We start from the raw sequence: 18,173 nt of genomic DNA on the forward strand, positions 1-18,173 counted from the left end.
TCATCTACAATATACATTGTATTACCTTACAATATCATAACTGATGTAATGCTTATAAGAGAAACCAGAACATACAAACTCCTCGCGCACATATTTTGAGAGGTTACCCAACAGAAAGAGTGAAGTCGGGGGTGAAAGGTTAAGTCTTGTTTTGTTTGTTCCACCACGTGGTTTCGTTTACGTTTTGACAGCGTGAAAACTTGCACAGCTAAAGTAACCATGCCATGTTTTAATTGCCTGGATCACTAAAATGAAAGGTATTGTACTATATTGGGTGTATGGTGATTAGCTATTCTTGCGTTGTTGTCACTGCCGTAATGGTCAATTCGCGCCAAAATATTTGTTTACATACTGTCAGAAGTATTGACACCGACGCGTACATACAGTAACTATGAACGCCGTGAGCATAAGGTAAGGTCACGTGGTATTTTCTTATCACGGTCTTATTTTTTTAATGTTTTCTTACAGTCCTTTCTCATAAATAATTCCAAAGAAACACTTATAATTTTTTAAGTTTACTTGTGTTGCGTGGAAATAATGAAGCTATTAAATGTGACCAGAAAAGACATAGATATACTTAATATATTGTCTCTGATGTGACTATGTGTGAAGCCCATTTCTGGTGTCCCCCGCCGTGATATTGCTGGAATAATGCTAAAAGCGGCGTAAAATCAAACTCACTCACTCTGATGTGACTAGGAATATATGATTCTGAAGTACTTAGATAATCTCATTTAATAATGAATAACAAAGCTATATGTTTAGTGTGAGGTAACATTTACTCATTGTTGAGCTTTAGCAGACAGTCAGATTTTTGGTTCAATGTGATGCAGTTGATAGGTTTTTCCAATTGTGTCCGCTTTCTATATAAATAAATCAAATATTATGCTGTATAGAGTTAAACTTCGAATCTTTATTATCTTTAATTGGTTTACGTATACAACAAAACAGAAATGAAGGCCACAATAAGAACATAAAATATAATAGTTTGAATTTTGTTTAATGTCCCTGGCCGTACTATCTTTGGCCTTGAAAAATTATTAGTATACAGTATTATGAAGGATATTACTGTGTGTGTGCATATAATGTTGTACCAGCTGGAGTATTGCACTGAGAATGGGAGGTTGAAAAGGAAGTACAGTGTAACCTAGCAGTGAAAATGGAGCTATGTACTGTTTGCTTTTACTGTGCGATACCACCAGTGGATGTTGGATAGTCAAAGTTGACCATGTCACAGCTACAGTAGTGGTATGGACCCCATTACAGACAAAACAAAACTGGAACCCAGAGGACCTGTGTAATAAATTTGAACCCAAACAGCTTGCAGCTCCAGTAATTTCTGTTTGACCAGATATGTTTGGAGTAAACAGGTAAGTATCATTGCTGGAGTCATTATTTTGCTGATGGCCACAGTGTGATACAGGAAGATAAATTAAAAATATCAGGAAATTTATGATAATGATCCTAGTAATGCATGTGAAGTGTCACTGAAAGAGATAATCACAGTCAGAGTTGTTTGAAAACATAGGTTTTTTTTTCAAATTTGAAATATAGATAATTAAAAAAGTCCTCAATATAACCTCACACAATCCCGCAGACAAATGATCAGATTGCTTTAAGGAGATTTTGGTTATGTCATTTACATCTCTATTGCCGCTGGGGTCGTCAGTCAGTGGCCTTGTGAGGACCTCAGTTCTTCTTACTGACCTTTTTTGGATTGCACCCAGGAGATAGTGTTTTCTTTCATATTACAGTCATGACACAGGCCATGAATGCAAGAAAATAGAATTGCTGAAAGTCATTAACTTCGAATACATGTACCTGAATATTTAGAAAACATGAATGAAAATAAATGGTTTAAATATCAACGGATGATTTTCAGTGGAATCATATAGAAGATGTGCCACAGATATACTGGATTACCATTATCAAGAGAAGAAATATCATCTGCTATTCACGATTTGAAAAAATAAAAAAAAGTTCGGCAAATGTTGAATTGATACCATAATTCTTTAAATCTTCTTTTGACATATTACTTCCTTATTAGGAGATTTTATTCAATTCAATTCTCGAAACATCACATTTCCCAAAACCTGGTGTAATTATTCCTACATGTACACAAAAAAGGACCAACAAATGATGTGCATAAATTTGGAGGCATAACACTCTCTTGCATAATAGCCCAAAAAATTATTTCAATCATAAATAAAAGAATTATGTTTTTATCTGAAGCCCTTGATAAGATTGGTGAAGAACAAGCAGGATTTAGACGTGGGTACTCAACTACAGGTAACCCATTTATTGTACAGGCTATTATAGACAGATCTGTACAATCAGGGACACTTGTCTGCAATGTGGTGGACTTCTCCGTTTCATGTGGTTCAGTATGTAGAAGTACATTAGGGTTTTTATATCAAATTTACTATGTAATATCTATCAAGAGGTAAAATCCTGTGTTGGAAATATTGGTGTATATTTAGAGAATTGTACTTGTGAGTCTGGTGTGCGACAAGGCTGTGTGTTAAGATCTATTCTCTTCTCATTCTTTATGAATTAACTTGCCGAACATATAAAATGTAACAATGATGTTGGGTATTCAAATACTCCCAGAGACTTTGAAGATATTTATGTTACGTTACTCTTTGCTGATGATATTGTTATGTTCTCACATACTGTAAAAGACCTACAAAGGTTAATATATCAATAAGAAGTATATTGTAGCATTTGGAAGGTCAAGGTTAATGTAGATAAGACTAAGTTTATTGTGTTCAGTTGAGGTAATAAACTTGCAGAAAAGGAAATATGGTTTAGAACATCACTATCACAATTTGGATGTAGTTCACATAGATCAATGATTGATCTAGGGAGGCACAATGCTATAATCAGAAACAACATATTGTGTACGCGATGTAATTCAAATTCAGTGGAGGATGAATATCACTTTTCAGTTCTCAATTTAGCTATATAAAACATGCACCAGTGCAACCTATTATTGAAAAATACAACGTAGTATTTATGTCTACATGTACCAAGTGCATGTAAAAAACATTCGAATTTGAGTCTAACCCCTACACGTCCATACAGCATCGATTCTTTAAACACATTCCATACCTCTAAGCTTATTTTCCATAATAAGTCAATAACCCCTTTTTGATGTGTAATTTGTCATGGTTCCTTTGACTAAGTGAAATGGTGGGAACGTCAAGATTATACTGAATTGAATAAAAAAAAAAAGTTTGCATGTTTTAACTGTGCTAAATGTATGCGTAAATGTATTAATTTTTTCATCCCAATGTAGATAAAATTGTTTCTTTTATGAAATCAGTCCATACAAGTATTGTTCATGACTTATTAATGTATATTTATCATGCCATGTCAGTTAGAAAGTAATTTATGTGTGCAATCTATACGCATATATTATAGGTTGTTGGCCTTTTTTTTGTGAGAGAGAGAAAAAAAGAAAGAAAAGAAAAACTGTTCTGTATTTGGACTTGTTGTAGAGATGTAAAGGTGAGTTGTATTTACAAGGCCAATTAAAAGGACAATTGAGGTTTTTATGCTCACTTTTACCTTATTGCACTGATTGTACCGTTAAATTCCCTCCTAATTTAAGAATAAACTTTAACTTTAAAAGTTTGAAATAGAAACAGGCTCCATTAAACATTGGTTTAGGCTCGGTATCACCCCACCATCTGTAGTCAAGCTATGCAGGTCATTGTTTTCTGAAGGAATGATTCTAAACTGCTTTCAAACTTCAAGGAAATGAAAGGCTGGCATGCAGTTATATTTGTGGATGTGTAATACACATATCTGTGGCTTGAACCCATACCTGTAAAGTTCTAAACTTTGAATCAGCTTGTATTGATGCTGATAGTAATGCCAGTCCAATTTAATTACTTAATTTACTGATCCGCCTTTTACTTTTGAGCAATTTTCCACAAAATGCTTTACAGGTAATACTCTAGTAACATTTTATCGAAAAGTATACAGATGTTTTGATCTATGCTCATGATGTAAATCACTGGATTGTCTAGTCCAGACTCGATTATTAACAGACTGCCATCATATAGCTGAAATAGTGCAGACTGTTGCATTAAACAACAAACAAACAAATACTAGAGAAGCTGATTGACAACCTAATGTTAATAGTATTTCCAGTTATGATCAGCATTTGTTAAACATTGTTATCAATATTGTCATTTTCATATTGTTATTTTTTAAAATGGTAACCTGGATTTCAATTCATGTTATATCATAATAACTAATGTTATTGCTTCATATTTCTAAGTGACTTGTATTTCACTGACCAATCTGAGCAACATAGCACATCTGTCTCAAATTGCCTGCCATGGGCACTTAGTTTGGTTGGGGTTGTCCCATTTGTCAGACAGTGGAATATTTTTTAACTGCAACACACACCTTAAAATGATATGACCCAGACACTTGCAGTCTCTTCGAAGTTTTAAACGGCTTAGTTAAACTAAAATTATGTTGTATTCACTGAAGTTTGTGATAAGGTGATTAGAATACAACCCGAGTTGTCAATGTTAAATTTATCACCAGAGCTATAGATAAGTAGCGTATATATACTAAAAAACCCAATTACTTTCCATAACTTGCAAACCGAAATGCGTGCATTAAATGAAAAACTCAAATGTATAAAAACAGCACGCATAAATACCTAATGAAGATTTTTCAGCATGCGTACAAATGAGCTAATTTCTGAAACACAAATACGAGCAAATTTACTTTCGAGTCAAGCCTATATATTTAGAACAGTTATCATGGTTATATACATCTAAAACATTATTTCATTTTTTTTAAATAGAGTGATGAATAGATGAGTGAAAAAATATTGGTTACCCATTGAAAAATGTAATAACCCAATTAGAATAGAAACCCTGGAGTAAAAACTCAATTGCCCAAAAAGTTATCTGGAGCTCTGTATCACTTAAATGTAAAGTGCAGCTTTTTGACAGTATGGTAATAACAGTTCTTCTCTACAGATGCAAAGTACATATATGGGGATTTGAAAACATCTCAACTCTGGAAGATGTCCATTTGCATTTTTTAACATATCTTTTATCATTGAGAAAATGTACTCCAGATTTCATGGTATACAGGGAACTATGAAGGCTCCATCTATCAAACATCGCTTAAATGAGAATAATCAGTTTTGGGGCAAAATTAGTCCCTGGGAAATCATCTAAATTATCCTTTCTTGTGTACAAGTTGTTATTTGATGACGACCAATTTGGAAAATGTAAACATAAATGGATTACATTCATCAAACAAGCTTTTAATGAACTTGGACTTAGCTACCGGTACATCTGATTTTCACAAAGTTTCAAAATCCTTCTTATCTAAAACATTGAGTCCATGAAAAATTAAATGACATAAACCTACAGTGTTGGACAAGTGCAAGAGATAAGTCTTCAAGATGCACATTGTTTAGTATCATAAAAAATGATCGCCTAAATTTTGAATATTATTTAAACATACTACAGGAAAACGTTTGGCAAGTCTTACTTACCGTAGTCTTTAGAACTTGTAACCATGTCCACTTTGTAAACTATCTGACATAGGTGATGAATTCCATTATTTGTTAAGTTGAATGACTGACAGTACATTGACATTGATGTGGAAGTAAATATTACTATATTCATAACGATTGATGGTCATTATATATTATGTATATGTTATGTATTATACTTCATGTATATAATGTAAAACTCCTTTAACTAAGCAATATATTCCAAAGTATAAAGCAATAATAAATCAAGAATAAACACTGATTTGTATAAATCTTGTTTTCTTCATGATAAATGGAAGAATACACAACAATATTATCAACTAGATACTTTTAGGATGTATAATTTAGACAAGGTATTAAACTTTACCAAGACAACTTGTCAGTAAGCCCATGCGGTATATCCACCTATACTGTTTAGTCTGGAAAACGATATTGTCATGGGAGTGACTGGCCATTTTCTTGACATGTTTTCATTCATATAATGGACATCCCTGACAGTGTGTGATTGACAGGTGACTGACAACAGATCTCTAATTGCGGGTAGCATTTGCCTGATACTTTGCCAGAATTACAGATGTACATTTTGATTACCATGAATTGATTAACATACCATTGCAAATGGCTTGCATCTCTTTATTATACAAGAGCATCTTGGTGTCCTGGCTGAAGTTAAATAATCAATGGGTTTTTTTTGGCCAGTCGTCTGACTGTCAAGACCATCTTTGTGGTATTGATCTGTTTGCGGCAACTTGCACATCTCGTGTGAGTATTGATTACCGGGCTGGGGTATTCATATCTCACATCAGTTGATGCTAACGCGAGGCGAGATTAAACATGATTCACTTTTAAAGCAACATTACCTGAAGGGTCATTTTAGACAAGGACTGAGTTAGTACAATGTCGATGATTTAGAATATGTTTATGCTGCAGACTTGCTTCGAGGTTCCATGTTTAAGGTGCTATGGATCCCCTGTTCTGCAAAGAAAGGGGACATTAGATTTATGGATGTCCTCAAGAAGGATTTGGTTATTCATTTATTTGATGAAATCTGTTTAGTGACCTTCTTTTCTTTTCAGATTTCTGTCAGAATTGCACTTATCCATTGCATCACTAGAAACACAAAATATATCAGTACTTACAGGCATTAAATCATCAGTAATTGTTTTACATGAATTACTGCAGACTGCAACTAATCCAAAGCCAGAGTTTAGTCAAATTTATCCTGGTCTCCTCAGCTCATCTAATAGTAGTCCATATTATACTAAACAAGTCTCAGAAAGAAAGCTTCAGTCCAGTAGTAGTTTTGGACACAGGTTGGTAGGGATGGGTATTGCAGGTTTAAAGTGTATCACAATATTTTGAGATGCACAAGGCCGTAGTGTTATGTGTATCATGATATATTGTATAATTCTAAATTTTGAATTCAGAAGCACACACGCAACAAGACTGCAATATTTGCTTCATGAATTTTGTCATCCGTTTGTTTTAGAACGAAGTGCTCCCACACTTCAGCTTTTCCTTTCGCATTTGAAACAACTGACAGCGTTCCCATCTTGAGACCCCAAAAATGTACGAATGCACAAGGTAACTGAGAATCAATCTCTCTCTTCGCGAAATTGCATTTTGGAATTAGAGAAACATTTCGAAGACATTTAGCAAGTGTATAACTTTAAACACATGATAAAAATTGCTATTTAAAATGACTGAAAAAATCGCTGAAATACCACAAGCTTGCCGTAGAAGCCGACTAGTGAGGATCAGGTGGTTACTGTGTGTGTGTCTTGGATAAGTAAATGAACAAATGGCAAAATGAAGAATAGGCCAGCCCTCAACGTTTGTCTTTTTTTGTAATGGGCCTGCTAGATCTCAACAATTGAACAATAAACCATTCTGAAATAAAAGGATTTAGACTTTGAAGCCACAACCAAAGTAACACATGTACCTAGTGCCCCTTTGGCAAAGTAAGCCAGCTTTGTAGACCAACGTTTGTGAATGTGGGTCGATGTTTGAAACAAGTATTGTCATCAAGAAGATTTGACATATTTAGAATCTTGACTAAGCCAAATGAGTTTAGGAAGAAATGTGGTGGTGATTGGTAATCTTGCATGGGTCTGTCCAGTCGGTGGCCCTGTTTCAACATTTGGGGTGATTAGGTTCTATGAATATACTCCAAAGGTATGACCACGTTGTGTGTAATTTATTAATGGGGCTGCTGGTGGCCTTGTGGTCTAAGGCATAGGTGGATCCAGAGGGGGGTTCAGGGGGTACGGACCAACCCATTTTGAAAACCAAATGTAGTATTTTGTAAGCAGTAAAATTATCTGAGAGAAGATTTTTATATTTTGGACCCTCCCTTTTAAAACTGTTGGATCCACTCTTGTAAGGCGGGCCTTCCAGAATCATATGGTCAAATCCTTTCCCACATTTTCCATAATTATTATTTTTGTCAGCCATACTTGTGGGTTTCACAAAAGTGGTTAACATCAGACACCTGCATTAAACTGACAAGCTGTGATATAACTTTTAATACTGATCAAGCTGCACCAAGCCCGCTGCTCACTCACTCACTCACTCACTCACTCACTCACTCACTCACTCACTCACTCACTCACTCACTCACTCACTCACTCACTCACTCACTCACTCACTGGCGTAATAATAAGATCTGTTATGGCCTAAGTGCATTTGAGCAGTTATAAATTTGAAAGTGCATAATAATGAGACACCCCTTTGTCATCAACCATTGTCATAGTTGTTGCTGTTCCTCAGAGTAGTATTGTTGCAATTGTTGCTATGAGCAGGGCTTCCATAACCCTGTGACAATGTTGGCGTCAGCTGACAGAGATTCACCTGTTATCTACTCCCTGTATGTTGATGTTGCAGAGAAGGTGATGAAGGCATCAACCCTGACTAAAATTGCTGAGGACCCTGTTGAGAATGAAGCCAGTAAGAAATCTATTAGATGGGCGCCTCAGGTAGGGAATAGAGGTGCAGAGAAACGGAAACGGGCACCTGGTATCTTCCTAGACAAACGAAGGCCACCTTCACAAGGGGGTACTCTTAGTAAGGGAAAACAACTCTCGGCTTCTAAGAAGTCTACTAGCGAGAATGCCAAAAAGAAATTCAAAGTACAAAAAGAATACAAAAACGTCCACAGCACTAAACCTCCAAGAAACACAGTTCAGAAGGAAGGAACAAGTAACACCGAAGCCAAAAGGAATGTTGCAGAGATGAAGTCACAGGACCAGAAGATGACCAGTCAGTCACCAGTACAGAAGGAGGTAAAGGAAGACAGCTTTAGTCCTACTAGTAATAGTGTTTTCAAGAGGACCTCTGTGTCACAAAACAAGTTGCTTGATAAGGATGGGAAGACTGCTGGGTTGACAAAATGGAAGGACATAAGCAAACTGCCAGAGATTTCCCCTTTTCAGAAAAGGAGATCACTTGGGGATATGCGCCCTCCTAGTCCAGAAGAAGATGTGCTGGCGCTGCCATTTGGAGGAGCCTTGAAGATTTCAGACAGTAGTTTGTTAACTGTTAACAAAGCTACCAATGTCATCTACACAATTAATCAGGCAAGAAAGAAGCGCCTAAAGGAGTCCATCAATGCACAGATAGCTGCTGTCCATGATAGAGTCAGACGGGTAGGTGGACATGACAGGTAGACAGAACATGTGGAGGTAGACAGGTAGACAGAACATGTGGAGGTAGACAGAGCATGTAGAGGTAGTCAGAACATGTGGAGGTAGACAGAGCATGTAGAGGTAGTCAGGTAGACAGAACATGGAGAAGTAGATAGGTAGACAGAACATGTAGAGGTAGACAGGTAGAGAGACCATGTAGAGGTTGAGAGAACATGTGGAGGTAGACAGAACATGTAGAGGTAGACAGAACATGAAGAGGTAGACAGGTAGACAGAACATGTAGAGGTAGACAGGTAGACAGAGCGTGTAGAGGTAGTCAGGTAGACAGAACATGTAGAGGTAGACAGGTAGACAGAACATGTGGAGGTAGACAGGTAGACAGAGCATGTAGAGGTAGACAGAACATGAAGAGGTAGACAGGTAGACAGAACATGTGGAGGTAGTCAGGTAGACAGAACATGTAGAGGTAGACAGGTAGACAGACCATGTAGAGGTTGAGGGAACATGTGGAGGTAGACAGACCATGTAGAGGTTGAGAGAAACATGAAGAGGTAGACAGAACATGTAGAGGTAGACAGAACATGTAGAGGTAGATAGGTAGACAGAACATGTAGAGGTAGTCAGGTAGACAGAACATGGAGAAGTAGATAGGTAGACAGAACATGTAGAGGTAGACAGGTAGAGAGACCATGTAGAGGTTGAGAGAACGTGTGGAGGTAGACAGAACATGTAGAGGTAGACAGAACATGAAGAGGTAGACAGGTAGACAGAACATGAAGAGGTAGACAGGTAGACAGTACATGAAGAGGTAGACAGGTAGACAGAACATGTAGAGGTAGACAGGTAGACAGACCATGTGGAGGTAGACAGGTAGACAGACCATGTGGAGGTAGACAGCACATTTAGAGGTAGACAGAACATGAAGAGGTAGACAGAACATGTGGAGGTAGACAGGTAGACAGAACATGTAGAGGTAGACAGAACATGTAGAGGTAGACAGAACATGTAGAGGTAGACAGGTAGACAGAACATGTAGAGGTAGACAGGTTGACAGAACATGAAGAGGTAGACAGGTAGACAGAACATGTGGAGGTAGACAGACCATGTAGAGGTAGACAGAACATGTAGAGGTAGACAGAACATGTAGAGGTAGACAGAACATGAAGAGGTAGACAGGTAGACAGACCATGTAGAGGTAGACAGAACATGTAGAGGTAGACAGAACATGTAGAGGTAGACAGAACATGAAGAGGTAGACAGAACATGAAGAGGTAGACAGGTAGACAGAACATGTAGAGTTAGACAGAATGTGTGGAGGTAGACGGGTAGACAGAACATGTAGAGGTAGACAGGTAGACAGAAAATGTAGAGGTAGACAGGTAGACAGAACATGTAGAGGTAGACAGACAGAACATGAAGAGGTAGACAGAACATGTGGAGGTAGACAGAACATGTGGAGGTAGTCAGGTAGATAGAACATGTGGAGGTAGACAGGTAGACAGATGATGTGGAGGTAGACAGGTAGACAGATGATGTGGAGGTAGACAGGTAGACAGATGATGTGGAGGTAGTCAGGTAGACAGAACATGTAGAGGTAGACAGGTAGACAGAACATGTGGAGGTAGACAGAACATGTGGAGGTAGACAGAACATGTGGAGGTAGACAGGTAGACATAACATGTGGAGGTAGACAGGTAGACAGAACATGTGGAGGTAGACAGAACATGTGGAGGTAGACAGAACATGTGGAGGTAGACAGAACATGTAGAGGTAGACAGAACATGTAGAGGTAGACAGGTAGACAGAACATGTAGAGGTAGACAGGTTGACAGAACATGAAGAGGTAGACAGGTAGACAGAACATGTGGAGGTAGACAGAACATGTAGAGGTAGACAGAACATGTGGAGGTAGACAGAACATGTAGAGGTAGACAGAACATGTAGAGGTAGACAGAACATGTGGAGGTAGACAGAACATGTGGAGGTAGACAGAACATGTGGAGGTTGACAGAACATGTAGAGGTAGACAGAACATGAAGAGGTAGACAGAACATGTAGAGGTAGACAGGTAGACAGAACATGTAGAGGTAGACAGGTTGACAGAACATGAAGAGGTAGACAGGTAGACAGAACATGTGGAGGTAGACAGAACATGTAGAGGTAGACAGAACATGTGGAGGTAGACAGAACATGTAGAGGTAGACAGAACATGTAGAGGTAGACAGAACATGTGGAGGTAGACAGAACATGTGGAGGTAGACAGAACATGTGGAGGTTGACAGAACATGTGGAGGTAGACAGAACATGAAGAGGTAGACAGAACATGTGGAGGTAGACAGAACATGTAGAGGTAGACAGAACATGTAGAGGTAGACAGGTAGACAGAACATGTAGAGGTAGACAGAACATGAAGAGGTAGACAGGTAGACAGAACATGTAGAGGTAGACAGAACATGAAGAGGTAGACAGGTAGACAGAACATGTAGAGGTAGACAGAACATGTGGAGGTTGACAACATGAAGAGGTAGACAGGTAGACAGAACATGTAGAGGTAGACAGAACATGTAGAGGTAGACAGAACATGTAGAGGTAGACAGAACATGTAGAGTTAGACAGAACATGTGGAGGTAGACAGAACATGAAGAGGTAGACAGGTAGACAGAACATGTGGAGGTAGACAGAACATGTGCAGGTAGACAGAACATGTAGAGGTAGACAGAACATGTAGAGTTAGACAGAACATGTGGAGGTAGACAGAACATGTGGAGGTAGACAGAACATGTAGAGGTAGACAGAACATGTGGAGGTAGACAGGTAGACAGAATATGTGGAGGTAGACAGGTAGACAGAACATGTGGAGGTAGACAGAACATGAAGAGGTAGACAGGTAGACAGAACATGTGGAGGTAGACAGGTAGACAGAACATGTAGAGGTAGACAGAACATGTGGAGGTTGACAGAACATGAAGAGGTAGACAGGTAGACAGAACATGAAGAGGTAGACAGGTAGACAGAACATGTAGAGGTAGACAGAACATGTAGAGGTAGACAGAACATGTAGAGTTAGACAGAACATGTGGAGGTTGACAGAACATGAAGAGGTAGACAGGTAGACAGAACATGTAGAGGTAGACAGAACATGTAGAGGTAGACAGAACATGTAGAGTTAGACAGAACATGTGGAGGTAGACAGAACACGTAGAGTTAGACAGAACATGTGGAGGTTGACAGAACATGAAGAGGTAGACAGGTAGACAGAACATGTAGAGGTAGACAGAACATGTAGAGGTAGACAGAACATGTAGAGTTAGACAGAACATGTAGAGGTAGACAGAACATGTGGAGGTTGACAGAACATGAAGAGGTAGACAGGTAGACAGTATCACTAATGATTAATGTAATCATCAGATACTGCTGATGTGTTTTTGTTTTGTTTACCAGGCCCTGGAATACGCTGACATCTATGAGGAGGACACAGACACCAAGGACCAAGAGGTAGATGCACAAAGGATGTAGGAAGGGTTTCATTCCAAATACAGGAGGTTTTAGATATGAACGTACTATCACTTCTGTGTTTTCAATGTAGAGCTTGGTTAAAATTACCCGTAGATTTAAGCACAATTATATTTGAAATAGATCAGGCAATGTTTCTCTAGATTAAAAACACAATATGTTTATCTCCATTCTACCAGGACAAAACTAAAGGCAAAGTCTGTGGGGTTAGCAAAGATATTGAGTGCCACAGCATAGGTTCAGTGTTTTCAGTTTGTTGTTGGTCTTAACCAAGGAAACCCTGTCATGGACTTAAACAAGAAATGGTGCTGTATTTGCTTGAACATTGGGCTGTTTTCTTTGCATCATTATTCTTGACATGCAAGTATATGGAAGGCTCTGAAAGGGTGAATCACAGCTACTTCACAAAACAAGTTGAAGAGGTCACTATGAAATAAAATTAATCAAGCATTGCAACATTTAGATCTACATCACATGTCACAACTATGATGTCACATTGCAAACAGATACACAGTTGGATATAGCAATGCACCAAATTTTGACCTAACTTAAAATATTCTCTCTTGGTTGATTTCTTTCGGGTTTTCTGCCCAAATTGTTTTGTCACACATACTTTTGAGTCCTATGGTAACTGCAACTCTTCATTTTGTAACTTATAAATGTACATTCAAAGTTTTATACTGGCAATAATTATACAGGATACTTTTCTTTAAATACTGGCTTCCATGGTAATGCAGCCGTTTCAATCAGAGGTGGTTATTTTGATTTGAAACCTCTGATTGACCAATCAGAAATAAGTAATTTTACCTTATCCTGATTCATACTGTATGCTTATCTCTTCTTATTCTTGAAAGATAGTGATAACTTCCTGTGCTGTGTTCCCAGAGAACCCAAAACTGCTCACCCAAATGCACCCGTCTCATACGCAGGTTCACCGGAACTAACCCGTCTGACTCATCACTCTCTTATTTTTTAGCTTGTCTGGATTATTTTAATGTGCTTTTAATCCAACCATCCTATCCAGTCGGAACCATCCTATGAAAATTATCCCTACCTATTAAAACATTTGGTGCAGATTACCTTTATCAATCATTCATTCATCATATTCATTGATTATTACTTTGATTTGAATGAAAATATTATCTTTGTGGCTCTTGAAATTCTGTCTATTTTTCGTGATGAAGACAGTGCTGAGATAACAACCTTTTCTCAACACTAAAGTTGATTATAAAGCATGCTTGATTGATTCATGCTTTATCAAATCCACAAAATCTTATGATTTGCTCCTTTGTCCCCAAACAAGAGGTTGTACCCCACGACAGACATTGAAGAACAACAACTGAACCTAGAAGATGTCTGACCACGTTTCCATTGAGTTTCTACAGAACGGACAGTGTCAGAGTCACACATCTAGGCGAAACCCACAGATAACTGTGAGATTCAAGCAATACTTAAGAGTCAGGATAAGGTAAAATATGATAAAAATGTCATTTCTACTTATCCTGACTCATACCCTGAAGCACCCACCCACCCAGCTGTCCCAGATCTCCCTGATGTGATTTTGGCTCAAGAAGACTAGGAGAAAATAAAGACTGATGAGTTAGACAGGTTGGTCAATTGGTTCTGGTGCACCTGCGTGTGAGACTGGTGTATTTAGGTGAGATGTTTTCTGTTCCCCGGGAACACAGCACAGTAAGTTCCCATACCTTTCAGGATTAAGAAGAGATAAGCAATTAGTAGCAAGATGGTTCCAGTGCTCCTGCGTGTGAGAAAGGTGAATTTAGGTGAGATGTTTTCTGTTCTCTGGGAACACAGCACAGGAAGTTTCCACTATCTTTAGAGAATTAGAAGAGATAAGCAATTAGTATGAGTCAGGATAAATATAAATGATAGTTTTATCCGGAAAAATTCATTCTCCAAATTCGTGGTGGAATATTCAGTAATATTTCTAGTGAAATTGCACCAAATTTCAACATTCAAGTTCCAATGAATTCTATGGATGCCATGAAGCAATCTAATAATGGACACTATTCACCTGTGCCCTGATTGGCTGTCTTTCAATCTAATAGATTCTGTATATGTTGAAAGTTATATATCAAAGAGGTCAGCAATACTTTAATCAATCTAGTGAATCTTGTTGATGTATTTCTCTGTTCGCTTGCAGCCGGAGGGCATGTTCAACACACGCACCAAGAGGGAAACTGTGAGTCTGTTGGTTGATGTACCGTCTTCCTTCCTCCTACGTAGCCTTGTGTCAGCTTGTTTCTTCCCATCTTCCCGAGGCAAGAGTGAGTGAGTTGGGTTTAACGCCGCTTTTAACAGTATTCCAGTTATATCATGGCGTGTCAGCTTAATGTGGGAGGAAAGCCCGAGGTGATGCAGGTCTCAGACGTTTACCACTTCGGTGAAACCCAAGAGCACGGGTATGGTGCCGACAAACCTAGAAACATAATCTGGGCGAATCGGGATTCGAACCCACAATCATAGGTTTCTGGCGTGCCCAAGGGACGCAACTCTGCACAGCGAATCGCTGCGCCTTAGACGACTGGGCCACCCGTGGATATTGGACTTTTATAGTCAGTTAACTCTCTTGCCTCAGGAAGATGGCTTCTTCCCTGTGGCCAGGCTGATTGGGTGTCAGTGTACAGTGTTGATCTTCTGTCAGTCCATCAGTCCATGGCTTGCCTGAATTGTGGATTATGTTGCTGGAATAATGCTGACTCACATTCATTTCCCTTGTTGTTTCTACAAGTGATGAGGTGTCATTTTACTTTTGGTCTATCCAAGAGTCCTTTGTCTATCCGTCCAGTTCTTAACTTTGTCATTTTTGACAAATTTCAAGGGCTATAGACCTGAAACTTGCATGAATCATCCCAGCTATGGTGTCTCTAAGAAGAGGTCACATAGTTCCTAGCTAATTCACCATGGCAGCCATATTTAAAAGGGCATTTTGCATTACTCCGCCAATTCTATATGTATCATTATGAAAGGTGTAGTTAGATGTGGGGCATAACATATGTATGTTCCATATTTTGTGACATGCATTTTGACCATGAGTCCATGATTGCATCTTTCAGGCATAATAATAATAATGCTCTCATATGAAAGATATTGGAAAACCCACCAAACACTAGCCTACCACCATGTGTCATTATCTCAGTACATTGGGGAGCAATGCCAAATATTTGGTTTCTCCTTTGGTTGCCATGGAAACTCAAGATGTTCGAGTAATATAAGACGTCGGATAGTCCACGCCAAGTTTTATGGATACATAACCCTGTAAAACCAAGAAACCCTGACACCTTTGCAGTGGAAATACTTTTGCACTCTAACTATTCTTGAAATCACTTCTCTGATACTGCTGAGCTTGAATCAAATGCTGCTTGACTGATGAGGCTGAAATTTCACATGCAGATTTTTAGTCAACTTAATGAGAAATACATATTGTTGATGTGTTCAGATGAAACATCGCAGTGAGTTGATCTACAAGCTGCGAGAACATATTGAGGAGTGTCACCAGCGCATGGTGCTTATCTCTGATGTCAACAACTGGATCCAGATACAACAGAAGGAACTGGTGAGACTGCCACACACAACACACAGCAAAACACAAGCATTCTACACTTCTAACATTGCAACCCATAAACAATGTAACTGTTCTTAATAGAAATTTCTTGCATATTTGAGATTATATAAACTGTACAATTACTTAAATAATGTACAGCAAGTGTTCATGTGTTTGTGTGTGTGTCCAGGACAGTGAGCTGATCAGTGAGGAGGAGATGGATGAGACCTCAGTGGAGTTGAACACCATGCACAAGAAGATTATGTAGGTTGTCTCCCAGAGAACATCCCCGTGGCCCCCATCTCCCAGAGAACATCTCCATGGCCCCCATCTCCCAGAGAACATCTCCATGGCCCCCATTTCCCAGAGAACATCTCCATGGCCCCCATCTCCCAGAGAACATCTCCATGGCCCCCATCTCCCAGAGAACATCTCCATGGCCCCCATCTCCCAGAGATCATCTCCATGGCCCCCATCTCCCAGACAACATCTCCATGGCCCCCATCTCCCAGAGAACATCTCCATGGCCCCCATCTCCCAGAGAACATCTCCATGGCCCCCATTTCCCAGAGAACATCTCCATGGCCCCCATCTCCCAGAGAACATCTCCATGGCCCTATCTCCCAGAGAACATCTCCATGGCCCCCATCTCCAAGAGAACATCTCCATAGCCCTATCTCCCAGAGAACATCTCCATGGCCCCCATCTCCCAGAGAACATCTCCATGGCCCCCATCTCCAAGAGAACATCTCCATAGCCCTATCTCCGAGAGAACATCTCCATGGCCCCCATCTCCCAGAGAACATCTCCATGGCCCCCATCTCCCAGAGAACATCTCCATGGCCCCCATCTCCCAGAGAACATCTCCATGGCCCTATCTCCCAGACAACATCTCCATGGCCCCCATCTCCCAGACAACATCTCCATGGCCCCCATCTCCCAGAGAACATCTCCATGGCCCCCATCTCCCAGACAACATCTCCATGGCCCCATCTCCCAGAGAACATCTCCGTGGCCCCCATCTCCCAGACAACATCTCCATGGCCCCCATCTCCCAGAGAACATCTCCATGGCCACCATCTCCCAGACAACATCTCCATGGCCCCCATCTCCCAGAGAACATCTCCATGGCCCCCATCTCCCAGAGAACATCTCCATGGCCCCATCTCCCAGACAACATCTCCATGGCCCCCATCTCCCAGAGAACATCTCCATGGCCCCCATCTCCCAGAGAACATCTCCATGGCCCCCATCTCCCAGAGAACATCTCCATGGCCCCCATCTCCCAGAGAAAGTTTGTTGTAAATGAAATTAATGAAATTACCTCAAGTAGTTTAATCATTTCTCATGACTTATAGTGCACTCTGCTTTAGGGAGCAGTTCAATGTTCATTGTAGGATATTACACTTGCTTTTCAATGTATTAAGATTGAGGTTGTAATAGTATAAGTGTGACATCTGAAGGATTGCGACATTGCAGAGTAGTTGAGGTGGACATGGTTATGGGCAGCCATTCTGTCAAAAAATACAAACTTGAAAAAAAGGGCAAAAGTATGCAATAAAGGTCAAATATTACGAATAAAGAACTAAATGTTACTAATGAAGGTCAAAATACAAAACAAGCAGATGCCGTTGAAATAAAGGCTAAAAGTATGCAGTATTGATAGTCAAATGTTATGAAAAGACCTCATAAGAAAGGAAAGAACAATGTGTACGAAAGCACGTCAGCACGAAAGGATGTTTACAATAAAGAACGTCAGTGAACACGAAAGGACATTTACAATAAGTTGTTTCTTTGTTTGTTGTTTAACACTGCACTCAGCAATATTCCAGCAATATGTCTAGTAAAATTTCGTTCAGTCTAGTTAGCCTAGCAAATTATACTCCATATATTAAAACTAAAATTATTCTGGAAATGA

At 39.3% G+C, this 18,173-nt stretch overlaps 1 protein-coding gene across 1 annotated transcript in view; it reads left to right on the forward strand.

Moving 5' to 3' along the window:
- Nucleotides 1-120: 120 nt before the first annotated feature.
- The window catches only part of LOC124123557, a 126,219-nt gene continuing 108,166 nt past the window's right edge, over nt 121-18,173 (forward strand). The window contains exons 1-6 of the mRNA XM_048381967.1: nt 121-257; nt 8,417-9,177; nt 12,619-12,672; nt 14,855-14,893; nt 16,151-16,267; nt 16,446-16,519. Coding sequence (XP_048237924.1) covers nt 251-257; nt 8,417-9,177; nt 12,619-12,672; nt 14,855-14,893; nt 16,151-16,267; nt 16,446-16,519 — 1,052 coding nt within the window. The 5' untranslated portion in view covers nt 121-250. The remainder of the gene's footprint in view (nt 258-8,416; nt 9,178-12,618; nt 12,673-14,854; nt 14,894-16,150; nt 16,268-16,445; nt 16,520-18,173) is intronic.

The sequence above is a fragment of the Haliotis rufescens genome, unplaced genomic scaffold (assembly GCF_023055435.1).
Source record: "Haliotis rufescens isolate VD_foot unplaced genomic scaffold, xgHalRufe1.0.p SCAF_4, whole genome shotgun sequence".
Classification (NCBI taxonomy): domain Eukaryota; kingdom Metazoa; phylum Mollusca; class Gastropoda; order Lepetellida; family Haliotidae; genus Haliotis; species Haliotis rufescens.